The 25,688-nt window shown below is 38.7% G+C and overlaps 3 protein-coding genes across 4 annotated transcripts; all 3 read right to left on the bottom strand.

The window, feature by feature from the left end:
- Positions 1 to 1,029: 1,029 nt before the first annotated feature.
- LOC131306328 (leucine-rich repeat receptor protein kinase HPCA1-like) lies at positions 1,030 to 10,246 on the bottom strand. Its single transcript, XM_058332498.1, has 19 exons — positions 9,974 to 10,246; positions 8,986 to 9,106; positions 8,823 to 8,894; positions 8,573 to 8,647; positions 8,409 to 8,480; positions 7,712 to 7,873; positions 7,512 to 7,586; positions 6,978 to 7,049; positions 6,811 to 6,882; positions 6,633 to 6,701; positions 6,438 to 6,512; positions 5,510 to 5,581; positions 5,197 to 5,337; positions 4,179 to 4,654; positions 3,955 to 4,101; positions 3,725 to 3,861; positions 2,907 to 3,126; positions 1,949 to 2,184; positions 1,030 to 1,760 (listed from the first exon to the last, which is right to left on the bottom strand). Exons 1-19 carry the CDS (start codon positions 10,053 to 10,055, stop codon positions 1,296 to 1,298), a joined length of 2,841 nt encoding a protein of 946 aa, XP_058188481.1. The 5' UTR covers positions 10,056 to 10,246; the 3' UTR covers positions 1,030 to 1,295.
- Positions 10,247 to 13,727: 3,481 nt separating this feature from the next.
- LOC131307075 (PTI1-like tyrosine-protein kinase 1) lies at positions 13,728 to 15,483 on the bottom strand. The gene is made up of 3 exons (XM_058333492.1): positions 15,357 to 15,483; positions 14,243 to 14,419; positions 13,728 to 13,864 (listed from the first exon to the last, which is right to left on the bottom strand). Exons 1-3 carry the CDS (start codon positions 15,481 to 15,483, stop codon positions 13,728 to 13,730), a joined length of 441 nt encoding a protein of 146 aa, XP_058189475.1.
- Positions 15,484 to 16,990: 1,507 nt separating this feature from the next.
- On the bottom strand, positions 16,991 to 25,688 carry LOC131306327 (leucine-rich repeat receptor protein kinase HPCA1-like). Of its 2 annotated transcripts, none has more exons than XM_058332497.1 (19): positions 25,494 to 25,688; positions 24,542 to 24,662; positions 24,379 to 24,450; positions 24,130 to 24,204; positions 23,969 to 24,040; positions 23,207 to 23,368; positions 23,044 to 23,118; positions 22,502 to 22,573; positions 22,335 to 22,406; positions 22,189 to 22,257; positions 21,994 to 22,068; positions 21,048 to 21,119; positions 20,741 to 20,881; positions 19,739 to 20,220; positions 19,517 to 19,660; positions 19,289 to 19,425; positions 18,863 to 19,082; positions 17,856 to 18,091; positions 16,991 to 17,667 (listed from the first exon to the last, which is right to left on the bottom strand). In XM_058332497.1, exons 1-19 carry the CDS (start codon positions 25,573 to 25,575, stop codon positions 17,206 to 17,208), a joined length of 2,841 nt encoding a protein of 946 aa, XP_058188480.1. In that variant the 5' UTR covers positions 25,576 to 25,688; the 3' UTR covers positions 16,991 to 17,205. The 2 variants fall into 2 exon arrangements, with proteins under 2 accessions (XP_058188480.1, XP_058188478.1); XM_058332495.1 differs by having other exon boundaries at positions 19,517 to 19,663; positions 25,494 to 25,687.

Raw genomic sequence — 25,688 nt, 5'->3', positions numbered from 1 at the left:
AAATATCTTATTAATCAGGAAGAGCCCCTTCTACCCATTGCTTAATTACATCTAGCACTTGCAATCAGTATAAATAAAACCAAAAGGAAACTCTAAAGGCTGCGTTTTGGATCATGCAAAGGTTATTAGATAATGAACTGTAGAAGCTAAATTTATTTATTTTTATTTTTTGGTAAGTAAAGCTAAATTTATTTATTCGGTTCCCCTGCCATTTTTCCTCTTTCCCCTGCATTTTGGATCATACCAATGGCGTGCCCCAACCCATTTTGGGATCGAGAATCTCAAGAAGCTCGGATGGGTCTTTTGCCTCGTCCATTGCCACCTTGACCTACCTCACAGTGTTCTACCCGTGCTGTATTGGCTTTCTTCCGGTTATCAGCTCCAAAAGTACGATGCCAAAACTATAAACATCACTCTTCTGGGTTAGTTGTTGGATCATGTAATATTCCGGATCCACGTACCTTGGATCAGAATGTTATTAGTAGTTCTTTACATTTCATCCTAAGCCAAGAGGGTAACATCTTAAACGAACCAAAAAACTCAAGTTCACAATTTTGCTGAACTACACTCCAAAGTCAAGACTTTGACAAATTTGCTATTTGTACCAAGTCAAAATATATATATATATACAGGAAATGGTTCAGCAAAAGTTCCCAGAATATCACATGAACCATAATCACTTTAGATCAAATTTAAAAAAAAAAAAAAAAATTGTTCTTCATTTTGTTTTTTTCTTCCTATAGGAAAATAAAATTTTCCCAATCCCTAGACCTTAACATAAGCGGTAGCATTGGGCATTGGATATGCCTTTACCTTCTTGTAGAGACGGAAATTAGTAGAGGCCCTAGAGGGACAAGTATGTAGAACTCTAACAACTACAATCATTCTCTCTCACTCGTCTTACCAAAGAAATCAACATCATTCCACACAAGCAGAATCTGAGCCTCTACTAAATCAGTAGGCATGGTATGCATTTTCGTTGTAATCAGAAAACCATAAAGCACAATATTCTATTTTACTATGGAATAAACGGTGAAATTTAAGTATAACAGGTAGTAGTAGCTTAATTTACACAAAAATCACAAATAGTTTGTAGTCTATATTCTGAGTATTCTGATTTTGTCTCTGTTACAGAAGTTCAAACTCTCAATAAAAGTGAAAAAGAGCCAAGTATCCTACAAATTCGTAGTTAGGTACTCCCCCATAGGGTTAGAAACATCACAAGGTTGAAACCAAGTCACATGCTATATACACAGATATCGAAGCGAAAACAAAAACAAAAACCCTCACGGGCCCTAATTTGATATAAGTGGAAAGGTCCCACTATAAGAGACAAAGAGGCTGTCATCGGTGTAAGGATGGTTATACCCCTTACCATCCCCTTCATGAGTAGCAGATGTGGATGTCGAATCAGCATTTGGGTTCAGACCAGCAATTTGCATAACGTTTTCAATCTCTTTCACCACAGCACCCATTGCAGGCCTCTGAGCTCCCTCTTCTTCAACACACCTCATTGCAAGATCCACAAACTGCTCTAAACCCTTCGGTGTGGGGGCCAAAATGACAGGGTCAAGAATCTCGTCAAGACTGTATAGGACTTGATCTCTTTTCATTCTCTGCCTCACCTCTCTTACAATATATTTGCCTTTCTCGATCGGCTGTCTTGCGGTTACAAGCTCTAGCAGTACCACTCCAAAGCTATATACGTCGCTCTTCTCAGTCAACTGTTGGGTCATGTAATACTCTGGATCCATGTAGCCCTACCACGAATAAAGGAATGCCAGTTTAGTTCGAAATCCTAAGCCAAAAAATCATCTCAAACTGTTAGCCATCATGACTCCATAAATTGGTTGGAGTATAAACATATAACAAAACTACATACATGCATGCATTTGGTGAACATAAATAATGTGTTTCTTTTTCAACAATGAAAGGAAAATTTACTGACCATTGTCCCCTTGACTTGAGTGCTAATATGGCTCTTTTCTGCATCACCCATTGGCTTGGAGAGACCGAAATCAGAGACTTTTGCATTCAAGCTTTCATCCAGTAAGATATTGCTTGATTTGATGTCCCTATGTATGATTGGAGGGTTGGCAAGCTCATGGAGATATTGCAAGCCTCTTGCTGCTCCAAGGGCTATTCGAAGCCGCCTCATCCAATCCAACCTAATTCCTGTCTTCCCTGCAAAACTAACACGTATTTAGTTGTTGTTGGCTAATTGGATGCACATGTTCTCAAAGGACACAGTCTGATAGTGCAGCTTATGGACATCAGGAGGTCCCTTTCGGCTTTTACAATACTTTCCCTTCTGTCTGGTGAGGATATACGTACATACATACATGAAGAATCCAAGTTTGGAGGTTTAACATAGATGAGACTCCAGAAACATTTTTTTTTCTGGCCTTTCATTTTCAAATGTTTGTGAATAACATATTCTACTCTCTTCAGATTTAGAATATTACTTCTTCATGTTTCGTATACAATCAACTCAAGCAAGGTGTTCACAAGTACAAATAGTATACTGGTGGAAAACATGGATACTTGATCAATGAAGAACGGCATTACAATCTTCAGTTATGAAGTACCAACTAAAATGTGACTAGCATCGGTATCCATGTTGAGTAGCAGACCAAGACATTGAACAAAAAAGGTCCCCCCAGAGGCAAAATTCTTTAGATTTAGCAGGGCCGAAAGGTCAAACTATCCATACTTTGGAGGGGCTAAGGTCAAACTATTAAGAAGTTGAAGGGGCCAAAAATCTAATCTTCTTTGAAGGTATCAAAAACCTTGTGGGCAACTTAGAAATTGTAGAAGCTTGGGGGAACAGTGGCCCCCCAGCTGCCAACAGTTGTGTGTGCCTCTGTCCATGTTGGTGGAGAAGATTACGAAAGTGTGGCGTGTACCTGAAAGACTCTCATGGACTGTACCATTTGCAATATACTCGTACACCAACATCTCTTCGGTTCGTTCGAAACAGAAACCCGTAAGGCCAACAACATTCTTATGGTGTACCCTGGATAGGAGCTCAATCTCCGTTTTGAATTCCAGACCACCCTGCAGAGATCCTCGTTGAGCCCTTTTAATGGCAACCAATTGCCCATTGGGAAGAGTTCCTCTATACACCTACATACAGAATATTAGAAGTTGAGAAAAGTGAAAGACAAGCAGCACGGAAGAAATACTTATTTGCGTACTTAAGACGTGGAGAAATTCGTAAAGGGAAAAACTTTCAGAATTAAGGAATAAAAACAAAAACAAATGGATCCCATGCTGGAAACCAAAAAAGAAAAGAAAAGGTTTTCACATTTTCAGAATAAGCTCACAAGTACAAGTACAGTTGAGTATTTACATGATTTATCAGTGTTACATAACTCTACTTTTCAATAAATAGGGGAGAAAAAGGTGCAGACTTTTTTTGGGTAAGTTTAAAAAGAAAGTGCATGGGACTATACTCCTACAAGAATTCAGAGAATCGTCTCTGTTCCATATGATACAAAGTAAATATAACACCATTGCATCTACGACAAATTGTCTTCCCTGCTTAATTTACAGTGGGGGAAATCATACTTCCATTGGGGATGGAGGTGGATATGGTTAATCGTCAATAACTTGGTCTGTAACTACAATGACTTGCAGTTTATGAAAGTATCTATGTCATGACAAGGGCAACAAAAGGTTAACGAATACTTTACTCCGGCAAATAGAAAATGAAGAAGTTAACCTTCCCATATCCACCGGATCCAATTCTGTTGGCTTCTGCAAAATTGTTTGTGTATTTCTTAAGCTCATCATATGAGAAACACTTAGTTCCTTGTAACAGAGGAACACCACCGCTGGTTGTATTTGGGTTCCAAGAAGCTGCAATGGTGTGACATAAAGCAGTAAATTAAGCCCAAGAAAATCATTCGATTGTTGTGCAAATAAATTATTGAGACGAGCTCCTGATTTTACCAAAAGGATTGTTCACTCTAGCAGCCTTTTCAGCTCTTCTCTTTTGACGGAAAGCATAAAATCCTGCAAGGAGAGCCAATAGAAGAACAACAGAACAGCCAACTGCCGCTCCAGTAATAACCCCTCGATTTGACGATTTGTTTCCTTCTGGATAAGAAAGTTATTAGAACGAGACCAAATAGTTCTCTCCCAATTCTTTGGCACTAAGAAAAAAAACTTAATACCTTCAAAGTAGTCATAGGCTCTGAAAGAATAGGGTCCATAAGTGTCGGGAGACTTAAAAGTGTGGTTGCTGAAGACAAATGCAATCCCAGAAATTCCTGTTCGATTGAAACGATCTTGGCCATACGGAAACACTTCTAGGCTTATCAAAAGGTTGTTATCTGTATTTTTGGTCGGACTACTCAGAGAAACTGAATCCACAGGAAGTTGATTGGACTGGAAACAATCCATCAGAGAACTCTCAAGAGTTGTATAGATAGTTGAGTTTCCGAGGTCCGAGAAGGAAGGAGCTCTGAAGATTAGGGTTCCTGTGTATGGATATGCACATCTACAGTTGGGGCTAGAAACTTCATTTGAACTGCACATATGACGGATACAGTTGTTAGGTGGGGTGGAATATGAGGATGAGTTGGACGGTGGAATGGCACAGTATGTGTTTGTCCCTCCTGTTCCCGTGCAAGCTGGATTTCCTACAAGTCTGCAGGAAAAAATAGAGTTACACCAATGAGGTAGTAAAATGATAACTGATAAAGCAAAGACAAGTTCGTAGAATTCTATACAGGCAACGTATAACGTCCAAAAAGGAACCTAAACACATCCCTGTTCGGTTTTGGTTTCAGAGAGTCTCTTTTCAGAACACCTTTTAGAAAGCAGCTTTTGAATAACAAATGCCCTTCGTGTTTAGTTGTATAATAATTTAGCGAAAAGGGTGTTCGAGAATTCAGAGACATCTATTTGGTGTTTTCATATGAATGAGTTATTTTTTTTAAAAATATTACATACCAACAAGGTCTCAAAACCATCAACCAAGTGAGTTTTCTGCACACTGTAAAGAAGATTTGATTTTGAAACAACAATGCAACAGATGAAGGAAAGAAAAGTAGATACTAAATGTCCAGGTAGTATAACTTGTATCAGACTAAAAATATCAAATCTTCAACGAAATATTGCAGTAAAATGCCCAAAAATCAAATAAATAAGTTTTCTGGCTACAGGAACTCGAAAGTGATACCCACTTACATGAACTCGACAGTGGTTCCCACTCTCTCTGCAAAAATAAAATCAGATATTGAATTGTTCTGAAGATCTACAAGTTCCAGTTGGTTGCCATAGCTGGAGCGAACATCCAAAGTGCCATTAAGCTGGTTGTTACTCAATGAACTGTCACACAGGCCAAAGAAAATTGTTGTTGGTTATAAAATTCACGATAGAAGTTATAGAACTAGACCGTGTTGTGTTAAAGTCTTTGGACTTCAGGCTAGCATAAGAATTGCTAGATGGGCTTACCAAAAAAAAGAATTAAAAGATGATATGAGATTAAATTGATACTCACACAGTCTGTAACTGAGGAAGGTTGAAGAGCGCGCTCGGAAGTAAACCATAAAGTCTTGTGTTCTCCATCACACTGCCACCAAGACATTAGGAGAAAAAAATGTATAGCGTAAAATTTGAAACTTAAATCAATTTTTTTTTTTTGGGAACTTTCTCCTTTTAGTTACGAGCACACATATTATCCTCACCCTCCACCCACACCACACTGAACTCTGTGTTTTTCCCTTGACATGGCTTGCTCTAGGTGTGAAGTTGGCAAAGATTAGGGGAAGGTTAGCGGACATAAATTAACACCATCCCTCCTGATAGTTAGCAACTCAGTATCATCAGAAATCTTACTAAGAGCTCATGAAAGTGACGCCATAATCAATTTTGCCTAAAAGTGCTCAGTTCACTGATAGCATCGAAGAAAAACAGTTTGTTTCCTATGATCCTATCTCAATCCCCTCTTCAGAATATCCTAGAAAATTCATTCATCCGCATTATAGAAGACAGAAACAGAAAGGTTCTTTGGGGTCTCTATTCAGCGCATGTGAAAGATAAGCTATACACAATACTAAGGCTAGTGATGAATTATGCACAGAGGAGGCCAGTTATAAGTAGATTCCTGTGCTTTGATGAGCTTGATGGATATAATTTAATTCATGATTGATAGGTTTTAAGAGATCCCTATTGAGACAACTCATTTAGCCAACAGACAATACAAGTGATGGCTCAGTTATCCGCAAAAACACCCAAGAAAAATCAGCAAGATAATGTTATGGTTAACAGACAAAGTCAATCTACACAAGGCCCATGATAAAACCTGATGGTGGAAAAGGACCCCGGTAGCATACCTTAAATGACCTATGCAACTTGCGTAGAAATATTTAGTATGTTTGCATGGAGTGCAAGTGTGTGTATTGAGACAGATCAAGAGAGAAACTTACATTGTTGTCAAAGACGGTAAGTTTGACAACCATGAAGGAAAAATTGATGCGTCAAATGTATTATTGCTCAAATCTCTGCAAGTAACATTTCCATCAAAGACCATACGGAGATAAATGCAATTGCCTTCATAGGGGAAGCAAGTAATTAACAAGACCGATTCATGTCCCTGATTTTGCAAGGTGATTGTTACTTACACGTAGTCGAGATAATTCATAGTTGAAAGATTGGGAAAGGGACCACTCAGTTGATTGTTTGACAAGTACCTAAAAGTGCAAAATTAGAAGCTTCTCATAGTAAAGTGAAAACCTAATGCAGCATAAGCTGACTTCCAGGAAACAAGCCTAAATTGGCAAACACTTTTTAGTTGCTTACAGCACATTGACATTTGTGAGATTGCTGAACTGTGACGGGACAGATCCAGTTAACGAGTTCCCATCGAGACGCCTGTTGCCAACACAAAATATCAATCCAAACTCCAATCGAAATTCATAGCTACGATGTACTTATCATGATTGCATTCATGTGATCCAGATACTCACACCACCTCCAGCGTTTGGACCAGTGCTAGCGTCGAAGGGATGCTTCCATTAAGCTGGTTGTTTTCAAAAATTCTGCTTGCCAAAGTTGAATAATGCACGTTGAGAATTGTCAGATCTAGAAACTAAGCCCAATATTTCTCATTAGAATCAACATCTAGTCCAGTATAGCAGCCGCATATAATCTCTCTTCCTCGCGCGCTCTCTTGATACGCTATATTAGTAAGAGAAATAACCAGAGTACGACATCAAGCTGGGATGCTATCAAGGGACGTGCTCCCACAAAACGAGCTCTAAACAGCTTGAAGAAAACTCATTTTTCCATATACACACAACCACGTTCACATATACATATACATTTTTTCTTCTTTAACCTATATGAAACCTCTTTTCCCCTATAAAAAGCTTCCTTCTTAATATTGTTGTACAAGTAAGCAACTGCATACGTGCATAATCAGGTCATAACATTTAAATAAGTCCTGTCATTCGAGTACATTATGTGGAACACTAAAATTGAATAGGGTGTTGGGAACTTACACATGTATTAGCGTCATGCTTGAACTAAAAAGACTAGATGGGATTGCACCAGAGAGCTGATTGTTTCCAAAATGACTGTAAAAATAGCAATATGTAAATAAAGATCAAATATGGGAACGTTTTTTTTTTTTTTTTGATCGGCAATATGGGAACGTTTGACTTTTGAAATAAACACACTCTCACAAAGAGTTTAGACCTACAAGTGCTTCGCATTAACCAGCATATCCAAACCAGGTGTTGTCCCACTAGAGACGGGAATATTCCCAGAAAGGGAATTATTCCACAGATCCAGCCAATAGACATTTGATAGGTTGCCAATTGAAGGAGGTATACTCCCACTGAAGCTGTTGGAATTAAGATCCCTGCAGGGGAGTAAACAAAATCGAAAGCATTGAGAGACGGCAATAAAAGGAACTGGACATTACGGAATTAATAGTCCGTCAAACATATGATGCTTGCGGTACTCAGCTGAAAATTTCTGGAATACAGACATTCAGTTGTTCAGATGGCATAGATTTATTAAAAGGAGCATCTGGTGCAAGAATTAAAGACAAAATCTAGAACCCACATTCAAGTTTCCTTTCTTTTTATAGAAGCATATCGAAGACTTGTTTCTGGAAATAGGTCACCTGAAGAGGCCACGTGGTGTGGGGCCTGTAATGTCAATTACTTCATACTGAAGCCAAAATCTAACTTACTGATTTTAAAAACTTCATACTTTCAAATTGTCGACGAACTTAAGATGAAACTTTCAAAAGAGTAGTCATTTATTATGTCAAAAGTTTGTAGAAGGTTGGAGTTGATGCCATTTCCATTCTTCTGTCGTGTCAATTACTTCAGGGGATGGAGCAGTTTGTAAATGCGTGAGACCAAAAGTACCAAAGTCCAAATTCTTACAGATAGCTCAGCTGCTGCAGGGACCCTATCGTGTCTGGAATGGGACCACTGAAGCCGCAACCGACCAGGGCTCTGAAACGCCAAGTTCGAAGCAATTGGTTAGAAAGGGTTATTACAAGTACTTGTAAGCCATACCCTTTTAACAACAATCAAAACTTTCTCACAGGTATGTTAACTTCGTCAAACTTCCAATTGATGGAATAAGAGGTCCTGTCAAACCGTTGTTGTATGAGAGATCCCTGTATGCGGAAGCTGGCAGTCAGACCTTACTTTGGACAATTCTTATGAGGAAGTACAAAACAAAGGCCAAGAAAGCACATATGTCCAGTGTGACTTAACAACGCTTCACAAAATCAGTTGGAACTGGATCTGACTATGGGAGAAGAGGAACATGAAAAAAAGAAGAAGACATACAGCATCTGTAATTCTGACAACTGTGCAATGTCCCCGGTCAGCTGACCACTCAAACCCATGCTCGGTAATATTCTGAAAAATGGAAGTGACAGTTAACTTCAGTTTTTGAAAAATGAATAAGCAACTTTCCACAAGTAGATGGGAAAATACAATTGGGACTTACATGGATGTGATGCGTGAATTTTTGCACTGAATTCCGACCCAACTGCTGCCACATGGGTCAAGCCCACCCCAATTCGGTGGTATGTTCGTCCAGGCATCTTTGAGAGCCTCCAGAGCAGCAACTGGTTCATAAGATCATTAGTCGAACAAGTGTCCCCGTTAAGAAAGAAGTTTTCATGCATTCATATACCACACTCAATTCTCAAAATTAAACTTTCCTTGCCAGTTTCCATTCCTTGTAGATGGAAGTGTGAAGGCATTACGGGAGAGGTGATAACTAGGGATCGGAACTAGAATTACTGCTAACCTACTTTCTTATCAGAATTTAAGAAACAAATGCGTTGCACATGAGAACCCCATGATGGCCAAGAAGATAAGAATAAAAGTAGCATCCTTCTTCGAAGTCGCCCTCTCCTCGGATTTCATTTTACTAGCAGACACCGTTGTTTCTAGTTTAAGGTACTGCTTTGGTGATTATTATTCCATTCGTGAATAAGAAAGAACATACATGAATGGTAGCAGATCTAAGACTTCTAGCTTTAGTGAGCATTTAAAAATAGGGAGGAGAGCAAAACTATTATGCATTCCGTAGGTTCGATCCGCAGCCTTAGAGAAATTATTCCCGGGAAAATAAAATAACAACAGACAGAGGTTAACTTCTCCAAACTAAGTAATTTACCGAGGTCCAACCATTTAATTGCTTAAATTTAAAGATATCTACTAATTAAACTTAATCTCGACATGTTCATCGTTAACCTTGTTCTCATCGAAAAAGTGCAAGAGAAAGCAACCAAAAGAGCTCTAGAGTATTCTCTCTTATTCTTAATTTCGACAAACATGTTTTCGAAGGACGCATTTTGTGGGAAACTAAACTGCTTCTTCTTCTTTTCTTTTCACTAGTGTAATCTATGAGCTATTGGTGATCATTAAACTTTAAAATAACTTAGTGGTGTCAATGAACTAGTATGAAACAAAAGATTTGAACTTACGGTCCAGAGCATTCGTCTCCGCTGTTGCAACGAGAAATTGGATGGAAATAAACAGCAGAAAAATCTCAATTCGTAAACCCATTATTCAAGAGAAACAAAATAACTTCAAAACCAGCAAATTGTTTCATTCATTTCCTCTTGTTCCTAATTATAGAACTCTTGAGCAGAAGAAAGTCTTCCCATTATACCAATTACCATGAACTCTCAATTGAGTGTATTCCATTTATTACATAGCCGCAATACGTGTTGGAAATCAGCCAATGTGTTGAAAGGATCCATGTGTGAGAGGGAAAGGCATGCTAGAAGTCAAGGCTTGAATTGGCTTTGGCAGCCTCTGTAGACCTCTCAATTTGGAAAATTCAACGCATGGAAAATTCAAGCCTCCGTTGGGATCTTGAGTGATGCTACAGGTACCGATGGGGTCGGTACCGAAATCGTAAGGACGGCCACGCCGGGCCGGATCCGAGCCATCCAAAAATTATATACACGAAAAAAGGGTGTTCGGATCAAGCACCTTACACACCTCGGATGCCGTTGATTCCCGCGAATGCCCCCTCGTTTTTTTTTTATAGAATTTTTGGATGGCTCGGATCGGCCGTCCGGTGGCCGGAGACGGCCCGGCGCGGCCGTCCCTACGATTTCGGTACCGACCCGTCGGTACCAATATCATTATGACATCTCAACTACACACCATCACCAAATTTCTGTAACATAAAACAAAGGAGAGCACGCGAAAACAAAACCCAAATTGGTTAACCGGTTATTTTCTGGCACCAAAGTCAAAAATGTGAAAATAACCCACAAGGCCACAATTAATATGGAGATTGTTAGATAATTGGGTACATTTCTTTATTGAGGCTTCATGAAGAAGAAGACGAAGAAGGAGAAACAGTCAAAGGGATGATCCTCAGGACAGTTGACATCTCGTTAGACAAGTCATTAGACCCTTTCATCAGCACCTGGATCTATGGAATTAGTCAAAGGGAGGGTTCACAAGTCATTAAACCCTTTCGTCAGCACCTGGATCTATGGAACAGTCAAAGGGAGGGTTCATTGAGGTATGTAGGGCATTACAAAAATGAAAACAAGTAAGACCTTTGGATCAGAGGTTTTATACGTAAGGTCAGTGTACGATGAGATTGGTCCAGAGATAAGTGAAGTGTGCACCCGGGTTATTAAAAAAAAAAAAGTGTAACTTGAGCAGGTACTAGGTACTAGGAAGGTGGAGGCTCGATGTCAACATACCAATAATCAGACTCCTGTGCTTAGTGCAACTCCATTGGTGCTCATAAGATAAAGCTCCATTGATCGGTCAGTTCTAAAGCCAAATAATGACTTTCCCACATTAGCATTTGTGTTGCACTATCGTTTTGTTTCAAATCCTACGATATTATTCAAATGATCCGACGACCATCGTGGATTAAGGTAAAAAAAAGACTGACATTTTTAGAGTAACTTCGCTAGTTTTTGACGAAATACTGCTGTGGCAAGCGAAAAAAAACTTACCCTAAGAGCATCTCCAACCCATGCTTTATTTCTTCATTTATTCCTTCATTTGATAGTATGAAACTTCTCCAATCCATCCTCTCAAGCCTCCTCTATTTGATAGGATGGAATTTTGATCATCCATATTTAAAGGATGGGAGAAAATATGAAGAATCCCCTCTATAATACTATTCACCTTTTAAAATGACATTTGTATCCTTATTAACTTCTGGTAGATGGGTGAATTTATTTCAATACCGCACTTTCATCTATAAAACAGATTTTTTCTCATCAAACAATCCGAGTTCTTCCTTTCCAAGAGCTGAAGTCTAATAAAAATTATCCTATCAAGTTTTCTTCCAAGTATGGAACTTGATGGGAAATCTTCCCAACGTGGCAGAGCTTTCCTAGTGGAAGAGGACAAAATTCTATGTTGTGCATGGCTTGAAGTTTCTCAAGATCCGGTGAAGGGTGCAAACCAAAGAGAGGAGAAGTTATTGGAAAAATAGAGGATTTGTGGTTGGAGTAAATAGAAATAGTGATTTTCTCTAAAATCACTTTATGAATAAAATAGAGTATTTTGATACTTTCAAATAGAGTATTGGATTGGAGATGCTCTAAGAGATCTTCTCACACACACTGTGTGCTTGATCCGTATTTGGGTGTATTTCCCCACCTGAACTCCGTTTGTCTATTGAAAATTTCAGGGGCTTCTCAATTTGAACAGCCCATGTGTCGTGTGTACATTCTACCTAATAAAATACAAGAGTGCGGGAATCACACAAACACAAGTTGAAAGAAGGGCGGAGATTTATTTGATCTAAGGGCTGATGTGTGCTCTCCAACTCTTTTAAGAAAACACTCACCTACCTAATAAAACACAAGGGTGTGGGGACCACACAAACACAAATTGAAATAAGAGCTGAAATTCATTTGATCTAAAGGCTGATGTGTGTTCTCCAACTATTTTAAGAAAACACCCATATTCTTACAAAAATGTCATCAAAGGGTGAGTAGTGCTGTAGGCACGGGCAAATACACGTAAACGACGGAATAATTGTGTTTAATACATAGCTCAACAATTTATAAAAGCAAAACTCGGTGATTTTTTTTTAAGGAAATTTTATTTTCAATATAGAAAGCCTGAGGAGTCAATTGGGTCCAGACCAAAAAATAAACACAACTCACTCTCTATTCTCACAGTCAATCGACAATGGTACCTCCCATGAGTTCTAGTAATTTGATATGTTTTCCAACGAGTTCTAGTAATTTGATATTTTCGATGTGCGCTTTGAGTTTATTTAAATATCTATATACTGCTAATGAGATTCTTATTACACTCTTTGAAACTTTTGGACTATTGATGAAATCTTGCGTGGGAAGTGCCACAATATAAGCACAATTCACATTTTCTTGATTCAACATTACTACATTCAATAAATTGAATAGCACGTAAGCCTACTTGGTAAGAAAAGGGAAATGCTTGAGACACAGATCTGGACACATACGTAATCGGAGCCGCCCGACGCTTGTGGGTGTCATGTACATATTGTAGACCTCATGCATTAGACCGCTCTGAATATATTTGCATCTAGATTCCCATGGTACAACTTGTGAGAAATACTTCTTAAAGCCAAATAAAAACATAGCAAAGGGATAAAATGAGTCAAAAACATCTTATTAATCAAGAAGAGCCCCTTCTGCCCCCCTTCTGCCCATGACTTGATTACATCTAGCACTTTCAATCAGCATAAAACCAAAAAGAAACTCAATGACCCTCCACATGAAAAGGAACAAAGCTGCCACTAAAATCAAAGCCATCTGTTTTCTCCACAAAACTTGAGAGATTGAATACCACAAATTGAGAGTTGAGGTTCGAACCAGCCTCCTGAATGATGTTCTCAATCTCTTTCACCACTTCACCCCTTTTAGGCCGGCTGCGACTTATCTCACAAACACAACTCATTGCCAAGTCCAGAAACTTCTCTAAACATAACATTAATGACGTGCCCCAACCCATTGCGGGGTCGAGAATCTCAAGAAGCTCGGACGGGTGTTTGTACCACAATTAAGATTTCTATTTTTACCCGTCGATTAGGTGACACGTGGCAGGGGTAAATATGAGCAAATGTGAGGATAGGATGGACTTAACTTAGTGATTCAGAGTGGAGGTGAATCGATGGTGAAACTATAAAAAGTCTTGTCCATCGATTGGCCTACACGTGGCGTATTCTTGTGGCATTTTGGACCGTCGATCGGGTGACAGGTGTCAAATGGACGTGGATCCCATGTTTCCACGATTGAAGAGGATGGAAACCGCAATCAACGAGACAATTTTCTCAACGTGGGCATGATCGGCAGTTGAAGGAGGTTCATAATCAGAATCCGAGAAGTTTTCAACTGCCACTTTGGGGGGAAAGTTTTGAATTCAAATGTAATGTAAGGAGGCCTATTTAAGTACAAGTTAGTAGCAGTTTCAAACACACACAAACAACGCCAATCAGGCCTTTATCTTTTCTTTTCTAGGAGTAGAATTAACTTGTAATTGTTCACTCAATCGTCTCGATTGATTGTTCTTCTACTTTGAGGGTTAATAAAGTCCATTTTGTTAATCTTCTTCCATACTTCACCCACTTCATTGTTTGTTTCCAAAGAAGTCCTGAAATACGGCAAGGAACCAAACTCCACTTTTCACACCCACATTCCAGCAAGCTTACGATACGATTTTCCGTCGATTCTCCGTCGATTGGAAAGAAAACGAGAATTTTGATAACAACGGGTCACTTGCATTGTCCATCGCCTCCTTGACCTCCCACACAATGTTCTTTCTGCACTCTATTGGCTTTCTTCTGGTTATCAGCTCCAAAAGTACAATGTCAAAGCTATAAACATCGCTCTTCGGGGTTAGTTGTTGGGTCATGTAATATCCTAGATCCATGTACCCCTGGATCAGAATGTTATCTGTTCATTACATTTCATCCTAAGCCAAGAAGGTAACATCTTAAACGAACAAAAAAAATTCAGGTTCACAATTTTGCTGAACTACACTCCAAAGTCAGACTTTGATTTGATATTTGTACCAAGTCAAAAAAAAAATACAGGAAATGGTTAAGTAAAAGTTCCCAGAATATCACATGAACTGTAATCACTTTAGATCAAATTAAAAAAAAAAAAATTTGTCCTTCATTTTGTTTTTTCCTTCCTACAAGAAAAGAAAATTTTCCCTCTCCCCTAGACCTTAAGCGGGAGCATTGGGCATTGGATACACCTTTACCGTCTTTTAGAGACAGAAATTAGTAGAGGCCCTAGAGGGACAAATATGACGAACTCTAACAACTACAATCATTCTCTATCTGTAAAATCCTCACTTTTCTTTAAAAAAAATAAAAAGGAATTTAGTCATGTAGTCCGAATAGGAACCCGACACACTATATGAGTTTTGCAACGTTGGGATTTTACCTTAAAAATCCGACACTGCCGCGATGACCCTTAAATTATTATTAGTCTGTGTTAAATTTTTGGAATTTTTCGGAGACTGAAATCCAAACGCGTTTGGTCAGAGTTCACGTTAATGGAACACGAAATATGCTGAGTCATGAGGAGGAGATTAACAGGTGTCCTCCTTACTTGTTTCACCGCCTTTCCACCGAAATATATATATGGGTAATTATTAAATTAGAAGACAAAACAAAATAAAAAGAGATTAGTAAAGGAGAGAGAGACTTCTGCTTATTCCTTTTTACCGAGATCCACTGCTTTCGTTTCCGTTTATTTCACCAGAGGATTTCTACAATTCCATTTGGTAATCTTCTCACCCATTAATCTATTTTATAGTTAATAATAGGAAATATGTATCTGTTTATGACAGGGGAAGTAGATTTGGGACAAAACTTCTTACAACTCACACACGTATGTGCACGTATTGGGAAACAGCGGCCATGGTTGCCGGCCATCTCGACACTACTTTGGCCATTTCCTTTCACCTCAATCTCCACCGTACAACTCTCTCTCCTCGCACTTGCCATACCTGAACCTTTCTGTAATTTCTTCACCAGTGAAACCCTTTCCGGCAAAGAGTTCGGCTTCGGAACTCACCGCCGTAAATTGATTTAAGAGATTGAAATAGGAATTTGATTAAGCTTGTTAAAAATCCAGCTAAAATCCTTAGTGTCTTTCCTAACAGATTGTAGGAACTCTAACTTAAACTTGTGCATTTTTGTACCCATAGCTTCAGAGGAAATATTAGGTTAAAGTATACATTACTTTCATTTTAGAGCTATAAAAAAAAAAAAACAGTCCTTATGCCACTTCGATGGCCTGATTTAAAAATTAATTTACCCATTAAGTTCAACTGTAACAAATAGTAATTTGTGGTCAATTTTGTATCGGTACCAGCGCCTTGGGCTAGTTCGGTGCCACGTAAAATTAGACGCATCTTTTTTTAGTGAGTTACGCATACCTTAGCTACATGTATTTATTTGAATTGTTGGAAAGAAATGCCATTGCTTGTTTTGCTGGAAAATATGGGAATTGAGCTTCCTACTTGCCTTATTTGATGTTAATGCATGCAATGGTTGGTTTACAAATCTTTTGCGTTACAGTTAATCTAGACCATGGCAATATGTTTTGGAAACTTGAATTTTACTTCTTGTTAGTACATGCTTGTGATAATATGAATCATTTGAACGGTGTCTCGAGCGCTAGGGGACATGTAAAGAAACTAGCGGCGTGAAGTAATAAGGTAAGAGATGCAGCCAGGCATCACCGGGTAACGATATCTTACCACTCTTCAATGGGGTCGCTCCCCAACTAACTGGCAAAAATATCGTTAAATGTTATTATCGCTCGAATGTGCAAAAATGAAAGGGAAGAAGAAAATGGTCCATCTTTGGACCAAAGAATTGAATTTATGGATCAAAATGCATGTTACTGGAAAATTTGATGAGAATACTTGAAATGTTGCTTGGTTCTTGAACTGTTTTATTAAGTACGGTATTTCCATGGTCAAACTTGTAACTTTGGTATACGTTTCTCACCCGAGCTTCGGCTTATGGAAGTCTTTTCTAATTTTCCAGGTTATTGTAGATAGCAACTTGGGGGGCCAGATGCGTTGTTGGTTAGTCATTGTAAATAGTACATCTGTAAAAAAGGAACAGGAGTAGTTGTTATTGTAAATTATGCTTAGCTATGTTGTATAGACACTCTTGAGTTGTATGAATAGACGCTTCCGTTGTTTCTCTTTATATATTATTTAGTGTGCTCTGAATGGTAAAAGTGTTAGAGGCCTTCGTGATTCCGTCACCGGCCGGTCACGTGACCTGTATTGGAGTTGGGACGTGACACTATCACTTGTCTTACCAAAGAAACCAGCATCCTTCGACAAAAGCCGAATCTGAGCCTCTACTGAATCAGTAGCATAGCATGCATTTTTGTCATAATCAGAAAACTATAAAGCACAATATTCTATTTTACTACAGAATATAAGGGGACATTTAAGTAAAATAGGTAGCAGTAGCTTAATTTACACAAAAATCACAAATAGTCTAGAGTTTATATTCTGCATGAGTATTCTAATTTTGTCTTAGTTATAGAAGTTCAAGCTCTCAATAAACGTGAACAAGAGCCAAGTATTCTTGCCAATTCACGGTTAGGTACTCCACCATACGCTTAGAAACATCACGAGGTTGAAACCAGGTCACATGCTAAATACATAGATATTGAAGCGAAAACAAAAAACCTCACGGGCTCTAATTTGATGCAAGTGGAAAGGTCCCACTATAAGAGACAAAACGGCTGTCATCAGTGTACGGATGGTTCCCCTTACCATCCCCTTCAAGAGTAGCAGACATGGATGTTGAATCAGCATTTGGGTTCAGACCAGCAATTTGCATAACGTTTTCAATCTCTTTGACCACAGCACCCATTGCAGGTCTCCGAGCTCCCTCTTCTTCGACACACCTCATTGCAAGATCCACAAACTGCTCTAAACCCTTCGGCATGGGGGCCAAAATGGCAGGGTCAAGAATGTCATCAAGACTGTATAGGACTTTATCCCTTTTCATTCTTTGCCTCACCTCTCTTACGATGTATTTGCCTTTCTTGATTGGCTGTCTTGCGGTTACAAGCTCTAGCAGTACCACTCCAAAGCTATATACGTCGCTCTTCTCAGTCAACTGTTGGGTCATGTAATACTCTGGATCCATGTAGCCCTACCACGAATAAAGGAATACCAGTTTTAGTTCGAAATCCTAAGCAAAAATATCATCTCAAGCTGTTAGCCATCATGACTCCATAAATTGGTTGGAGTATAAACATATAACTACATACATTCGTGCATTTGGCAAACATAAATAATGTGTTTCTTTTTCAACAATGAAAGGAAAAGATATTTACTGACCAATGTCCCCTTGACTTGAGTGCTAATATGGCTCTTTTCTGCATCACCCATTAGCTTGGAGAGACCAAAATCAGAGACTTTTGCATTCAAGTGTTCATCCAATAAGATATTGCTTGATTTGATGTCCCTATGTATGATTGGAGGGTTGGCAAGCTCATGGAGATATTGCAAGCCTTTTGCTGATCCAAGGGCTATTCGAAGCCGCCTCATCCAATCCAACCTAATTCCTATCTTCCCTGCAAAACTAACACGTATTTAGTTGTTATTGGCTAATTGGATGCACATGTTCTCAAAGGACATAGTCTGATAGTGCAGCTTATGGACACCAGAAGGTACCTATCAGCTTTTTCAATTATATTTTCCCCTCTGTCTGGTGAGGATATATAGGTGAATCAAGTTTGGAGGTTTAAGAAAGATGAGCCTCCAGAAAAATATTTTTTTGGCTTTTCATTGTTGAATTTATGTGAATAACATATTCTACTCTCTTCTGATTTAATAGATTACTTCTTCATATTTCCTATACAATCAACTTAAGCAAGGTGTTCACTTGTACTGAACATGGATACTTGATCAATGAATAACACCAAAACAAGCATCTCTTATGAAGTACCAACTGAAATGTGACAAGCATCGGTATCCGTGCTGAGTGGCAGACCAAGTCATAGAACAAAAAAGGTCCCCCAAGCATCAGTTATCATGCAATATACTTTTTGGTAAGCATGACATCATCTTGTGGTGGGATCAACACCATTTCAACCAATAGGAATGAGGATAATGTTCACCCTCTTAAGTGGAGGGTGAACAAAACTCAACTCCTTTAGAGGGGCTAAGTTCAAATTATTAAGAAGTTGGAGGGTCAAATATCTAACTTTCTTTGAAGATATCAAAAACCCTGTGGGCAACTGAGAAATTGTAGAAGCTTGGGGAAGTTGTGGTCCCCGGCCGCCAACCGTTGTGTCTATTACTGTACATGTTGGTGGAGAAGATTAGGAAAGTGAGCTGAGTACCTGAAAGACTCTCATTGAGTGTACCATTTGCAATATACTCGTACACCAACATTTGTTCGGCTTCGTCGAAACAGAAACCCATAAGGCCGACAACGTTCTTATGATGTACCCTGGATAGAAGCTCAATCTCCGTTTTGAATTCCAGACCACCCTGCAAAGATCCTCGTTGAGCCCTTTTAATGGCAACCAGTTGCCCATTGGGAAGAGTTCCTCTATACACCTATATACAGAATATCAGAAGTTGAGAAAATAGAAAGATAAGCAGCACGGAAGAAATACTAATTTAACCATTTAAGACGCGGAGAAATTTGTAAAGGGAAAAACCTTCAGGATTTATAAGGAATTGAAAGAAAAACTAATGGATCCTACACGGGAAACAAGAAAAAAATGGTTTTCACATATTCAGAATGAGATGTAGAAGCTAACCTTCCCGTATCCACCGGACCCAATTCTGTTGGCTTCTGCGAAATTGTTTGTGTATTTCTTAAGCTCATCATATGAGAAACACCTTGCTTCTTTTAACAGAGGAACACCACCACTGGTTGTATTCGGGTCCCAAGAAGCTGCAATGGTGCGACATAAAGCATTAAGCACGAGAAAAACATAATACCATTGTTGCGCAAATAAATTGTTGAGAAGAGCTCCTGAGTTTACCAAAAGGGTTGTTCACTCTATCAGCCTTTTCAGCTCTTCTCTTTTGACGGAAAGCATAAAATCCTGCAAGGAGAGCCAATAGCAGAACAACAGAACCACCAACTGCCGCTCCAGTAATCACCCCTCGATTTGACGAATTGTTTCCTTCTGGATAAGAAAGATATTAGAACGAGACCAAATAGTTCTCACATTTCTTTTGCACTAAGGAAAAAAACTTAATACCTGCAAAGTAGTTATAAGGATTGGCTCGGAAAGAAAAGGTTCCATAAGTGTTTGGAGGCACGAAAGTTTTGCTGCTCATGACAAATGCAATTCCAGAAATTCCTGTTCGATGGAAATGATCTTGGCCATATGGAAACACTTCTAGGCTTATCAAAAGGTAGTTATCTGTATTTTTGGACGGATTACTAACAGAAACTGAATCCACAGGAAGCTCATTTTTATTAAAACACGTCATCAGAGACTCCTCAAGAGATTTATAGATAGAATAGTTTCTGAGGTTTGAGAAGGAAGGAGCTCTGAAGATTAGGGTTCCTGTGTATGGATATGCACATCTACAGTTGGGGCTAGAAACTTGATTTGAACTGCACGTATTAGGGATACAGTTGTTAGGTGGGGTGGAATATGAGGATAGGTTGGACGGTGGAATGGCACAGTATTTGTTTGTCCCTCCTGTTCCCGTGCAAGCTGGATTTCCTACAAGTCTGCAGGAAAAAATAGAGTTACACCAATGAGGTAGAAAAATGATACTTGATAAAGCGAAGAAAAGTTCGTAGAACTCTATACGGGCAATGTATAACTTCATTCGGTTTTGGTTTTCAGAGAGTCTCTCTTTTCAGCACACCTTCTAGAGAGCTGCTTTTGAATAACAAATACCCTTCGTGTTTAGTTGTATAATTATTAGCGAAAAGGGTTTTTGAGAAATCAGAGACATATATTTGGTGTTTTCATATAAATGATTTATATTTTTCAAAAATATTCCATAACGACAAGGTCTCAAATCCGTCAACCAAGTGAGTTTTCTGCACACTGTAAAGAAGATTTGATTTTGAAACAACAATGCAACAGATGAAGGAAAGAAAAGTAGATACTAAATTTCCAGGTAGTATAACTTGTATAAGACTGAAAATATCAAATCTTCAACGAAATATAGCAGATAAAATGCCCAAAAATCAAACAAATAAGTTTTCTGGCTACATGAACTCGATAGTGACACCCACTTACATGAACTCGACAGAGGTACCCACTCTCTCTGTAAAATTAAAATCAGATATCAAATTGTTCTGCAGATCTACAAGTTTCAGTTGGTTGCCATAGCTGGAGCCAACATCCAAAATGCCATTAAGCTGGTTGTTACTCAATGAACTGTCACACAAGCCAAAGAAAATTGTTGTTGGTTATAAATTTCAGGATAGAAATTATAGAACTAAACCCTATAGGGTTAAAGTCTAAAAATGTCAGATACTTATAAGTTTGGACTTCAGGCTAGCATAAGAATTGCAAGATGATATGAGATTAAACTGATACTCACACAGTCTGTAACTGAGGAAGGTTGAAGAGCGCGCCCGGAAGTGGACCATAAAGTCTTGTGTTCTCCATAACACTGCCACCAAGACATGCATTAGGGGGAAAACATGTATAGCGTATAATTTGAAATTTTTTAGCAAAAAAGTTTTTTTGTTTTGGGAACTTTCTCCTTTTAGTTACGAGCACACATATGATCCTCACCCTCCACCCACACCACACTGAACTCTGTGCCTATTAGGGTTTTTTTTCCCTTGACATGGCTTGCTTTAGGTGTGAAGTTGGCAAAGATTAGGGGAAGGTTAGCAGACATAAAGTAACATCAGCCCTCCTCTGGATGGGAACTAGGTCCTCACAGGATAATTAGCAACTCAGCATCATCAGAAATCTTACTAAGAGCTCGTGAAAGTGATGCCAACATCAATTTTGACTAAAAGTGCTCAGTTTACTGATAGGATCGAAGAAAACAAGTTTGTTTCCCATGATCCTATCTCAATTTCCTCGCAGAATAACCTAGAAAATTCATTCATCCCATTATAGAAGACAGAAATCAGAAAGGTTCTTTGGGGTCTCTATTCAGCGCATGTGAAAGATAAGCTATACACAATACTAAGGCTTGTGATGAATTATGCACAGAGTAGGCCAGTTATCAGTAGATTCCTGTGCTTTGATGAACTTGATGGATATAATAGGATTCATGATTGATAGATTTTAAGAGATCCCTATTGAGACAATTCATTTACCCAACAGACAATACAAGTGATGGCTCAATTATCTGCAACAAACACACAAGAAAGACCAGCAAGATAATGTTATGGTTAAGTAAAACCTGAAGGTGGAAAAGGACCCTGGTAGCATACCTTAAATGACTCATGTAACTTGTGTAGAAATATTTAGTATGTCTGCGTGGAGTGCAAGTGTGTGTATTCAGACAGATCGAGTGGGAAACTTACATTGTTGTCAAAGACTGTAAGTTTGACAACCATGAAGGAAAAACTGATGCGTCGAATGTATTATTGCTCAAATCTCTGCAAGTAACATTTCCATCAAAGACCATATGAAGAAAAATGCAATCATCTTCATAGGGGAAGCAAGTAATTAACAAGACCAATTCATGTCCCTGATTTTGCAAGGTGATTGTTACTTACACATAGTTGAGATATTTCATTGTTGAAAAATTGGGAATGGGGCCACTCAGTTGATTGTTTGACAAGTACCTAAAGTAAACCAAATGCACAATAAGCTGACTTCCTGGAAACAAACCTAAATTGGCAAACACCTTTTAGTTGCTTACAGCACATTGACGCTTGTGAGATTGCTGAACTGTGATGGGACAGATCCAGTTAACGAGTTCCCATCGAGACACCTGTTGCGACCACAAAATATCAATCCAAACTCCAATTGAAATTCATAGCTACGAGATACTTATCATGATTGCATTCATGTGATCCAGATACTCACACCACCTCAAGCTTCTGGACTAGTGCTAGCGTTGAAGGGATGTTGCCGTTAAACTGGTTGTTTTCAAAAAGCCTGTTTAATCAAAATCACATCAAGATGCCAAAATTGAATAATGCAGGTTGAGAATTGTCAGATATAGAAACTAAGCCCAATATTTATCATTAGAATCAACATCTAGTCTAGTATAGCGGCTGCATATAATGGGTCTTCCTTGTGTGCACTCTTGATACGCCATATTAGGGAGAGAAAAACCAGAGTTAGACATCAAGCTTGCGAAGCTGTCAAGGGATGTGCTCTCACAAAATGAGCTCTCAACAGCTCGAAGAAAACTCATTGTTAAACATACACACAACCACGTTCACTATACATTTTCTCTGCTTTAATCTATATGAAACCTCTTTCCTGTACGAAAGCTTGCTTCTTAATATTGCTATACAAGTAAGCAAACTGCATGCACGCATAACCATGTCATAACATTTAATCTTTTCCTGTCAGTCAAGTACATAATGTGGAACACTAAAAGTGAATTCTATTGAACTTACACATGTATTAGCGTCATGCTTGAACTAAAAAGACTAGATGGGATTGCACCAGAGAGCTGATTGTTTCCAAAATGACTGTAAAAATAGCAATATGTAAGTAAAGACCACATGTGGGACTGCTTAAGTTTTGATATAAACACTCTCACAAAGAGTTTAGACATACAAGTGCTTCGTATTAACCAGCATATCCAAACCAGGTGTTGTCCCACTAGAGACAGGAATAGTCCCAGAAAGGCTATTATTCGTCAGATCCAGCACATAAAGATTTGATAGGTTGCCAATTGAAGGAGGTATACTCCCACTGAAGCTGTTGGAATTAAGATCCCTGCAGGGGAGTAAAGAAAATCAAAAGCATTGAGAGACGGCAATACAAGGAACTGGCCAGTACGGAATAAATAGTCCGTCAAACATATGGTGCATGCAGTACTCAGCTGAAAATTTCTGGAATACAGATATTCAGTTGTTTAGATGGCATGCATTTATGAAAAGGAGCATCTGGTGCAAGAATCAAAGACAAAATTTAGAATCCACATTCAAGTTTCCTTTCTTTTTATAGAAGCATATCGAAGACTTGTTTCTGGAAATAGGTTCACCACTTCACCTGAAGAGGCCATGTGGTGTGGGGCCTGTGGGCAACCAACTGTTCGGAAAACTCGGAAAGTTTACGGCGCATAGAGAGCCAAAATAATACACAGGCATACATCATGTGATCTAACTTATTGATTTTTAAAACTTTATACTTTCATATCGTCGACGAACTTAAGATTAAACTTTCAAAAGAGTAATCATTTATTATGTCAAAAGTTTGTAGAAGGTTGGAATTGATGCCCTTTCCATTCTTCTATAATGTCAATTACTTCAGGGGATGAAGCAGTTTGTAAATGCGTGAGCGTGAGACCAAAAATACCAAAGTCCAAATCCTTACAGAGCGCGCAGCTCCTGCAGGGACCCTATTGTGTCTGGAATGGGACCACTGAAGTCACAACCGACCAGGAATCTGAAACGCCAAGTAGAAGCAATTGGTTAGAAGGATTATTACAAGTACTTATAAGCCATACCCTTTATAAACAATCGAAACTTTCTCACAGGCTTGTTAACTTCGTCAAACTTCCGATGGATGAAGTAAGAGTTCCTGTCAATCCGGTGTTGTGTGAGAGATCCCTGTATGCGGAAGCTGGCAGTCAGACCTTACTTTGGACAATTCTTATGAGGAAATACAAAACAAAAGCCAAGAAAGCACATATGTCCAGTGTGACTTTACAACGCTTCACAAAATCAGTTGGAACTGGATCTGACTATGGGAGAAGAGGAACATGAAAATTGAAGAAGACATACAGCATCTGTAATTCCGACAACTGTGCAATGTCTCCGGTCAGCTGACCAATCAAACCCATGCTCGGTAATATTCTGAAAAATGGAAGTGACAGTTAACTTCAGTTATTGAAAAATGAATAACCAACTTTCCACAAGTAGATGGGAAAATACAATTGGGACTTACATGGATGTGATGCGTGAATTGTTGCACTGAATTCCATCCCAACTGCTACCGCATGGGTCATGCCCATTCCAATTTGGTGGTATATTCGTCCAGGCATCTTTGAGATTCTCCAGAGCGGCAACTGGTTCATAAGATCATTAGTCCAATAAGTGTCCCCGTTAAGAAAAAAGTTTTTATGCATTCATATACCACACTCAATTCTCAAAATTAAACTTTCCTTGCCAGTTGCCATTCCTTGTACGTAGATGGAAGCGTTAAGGCATCACAGGAGAGGTGATAGCTAGGGATCGGAACTAGAATTACTGCTAACCTACTTTCTTATCAGAATTTACGAAACAAATGCATCGCACATGAGAACCCAATGATGGCCAGGAAGACAAGAACAAAAGTAACATCCTTCTTCGAGGTCGCCTTCTCCTCGGATTTCATTTTATTAGCAGACAGCTTTGTTTCTGGTTCAAGGTACTGCTTTGTTGATTATTCTGCCATTCGTGAATAAGAAAGAACATGCCTGAATGGTAGCAAATCTAAGACCTCTAGCTTTAGTGAACTAGTGGCTTAATTTTAACAACAGACATGTTCCCGGGAAAATAAAATAACAACAGACAGAAGTTAACTTCTCCAAACTAAGTAATTAACAAAGTCCAACCATTTAATTGCTTAAATTTAAAGATATCTACTAATTAAACTTAATATCGACAAGTTCATCGTTAACCAATTTTCTCATCAAAAGAGTGCAAGAGAAAGCAACCCAAAGAGCTCTAGAGTATTCTATCTTAGTCTTAATCTCGACGAACAAAATTTTGGATGTTTTCGAAGGACGCATTTTGTGGGAAACTAAACCGCTTCTTTTTCTTTTCTTTTCACTAGTGTAATCTATTGGTGATCATTAAACTTGAAAACAACTTATGGGTGTCAATGAACTAGTATGACACAAAAGATTTGAACTTACGGTCCAGAGCATTCGCCTGCGCTGTTGCAACGAGAAATTGGATGGAAATAAACAACAGAAAGATCTCAATTCGTAAACCCATTACTCAAGAGAAACAAATAACTTCAAAACCAGCAAATTGTTTCATTCATTTCCTCTTGTTCCTAATTAGAACTCTTAAGCAGAAGAAAGTCTTCCCATTATACCAACTAGAAA

This window comes from Rhododendron vialii, chromosome 11a (genome assembly GCF_030253575.1).
Source record: "Rhododendron vialii isolate Sample 1 chromosome 11a, ASM3025357v1".
NCBI lineage: Eukaryota > Viridiplantae > Streptophyta > Magnoliopsida > Ericales > Ericaceae > Rhododendron > Rhododendron vialii.
This window is presented reverse-complemented; position numbering and strand designations above follow the sequence as displayed.

Coding starts and splice junctions, on each gene's coding strand:
- LOC131306328 (XM_058332498.1), bottom strand. CDS start 10,055: ATGGGTTTACGAATTGAGATTTTTCTGCTGTTTATTTCCATCCAATTT. Junction 8,648..8,822: donor TTGTCAGAATTACAGATGCT/GTATGTCTTCTT, acceptor TTCCGCATACAG/GGATCTCTCATACAACAACG. Junction 4,655..5,196: donor GGAACCACTGTCGAGTTCAT/GTAAGTGGGTAT, acceptor TTTTTCCTGCAG/ACTTGTAGGAAATCCAGCTT.
- LOC131307075 (XM_058333492.1), bottom strand. CDS start 15,483: ATGGCAAGTGCGAGGAGAGAGAGTTGTACGGTGGAGATTGAGGTGAAA. Junction 14,420..15,356: donor TGCACATACGTGTGTGAGTT/GTAAGAAGTTTT, acceptor TGTAATGAACAG/ATAACATTCTGATCCAGGGG. Junction 13,865..14,242: donor GGAGGCGATGGACAATGCAA/GTGACCCGTTGT, acceptor TTCCCCCCAAAG/TGGCAGTTGAAAACTTCTCG.
- LOC131306327 (XM_058332495.1), bottom strand. CDS start 25,575: ATGGGTTTACGAATTGAGATCTTTCTGTTGTTTATTTCCATCCAATTT. Junction 24,041..24,129: donor TTGACGAAGTTAACAAGCCT/GTGAGAAAGTTT, acceptor TTGGCGTTTCAG/ATTCCTGGTCGGTTGTGACT. Junction 20,221..20,740: donor GGTACCTCTGTCGAGTTCAT/GTAAGTGGGTGT, acceptor TTTTTCCTGCAG/ACTTGTAGGAAATCCAGCTT.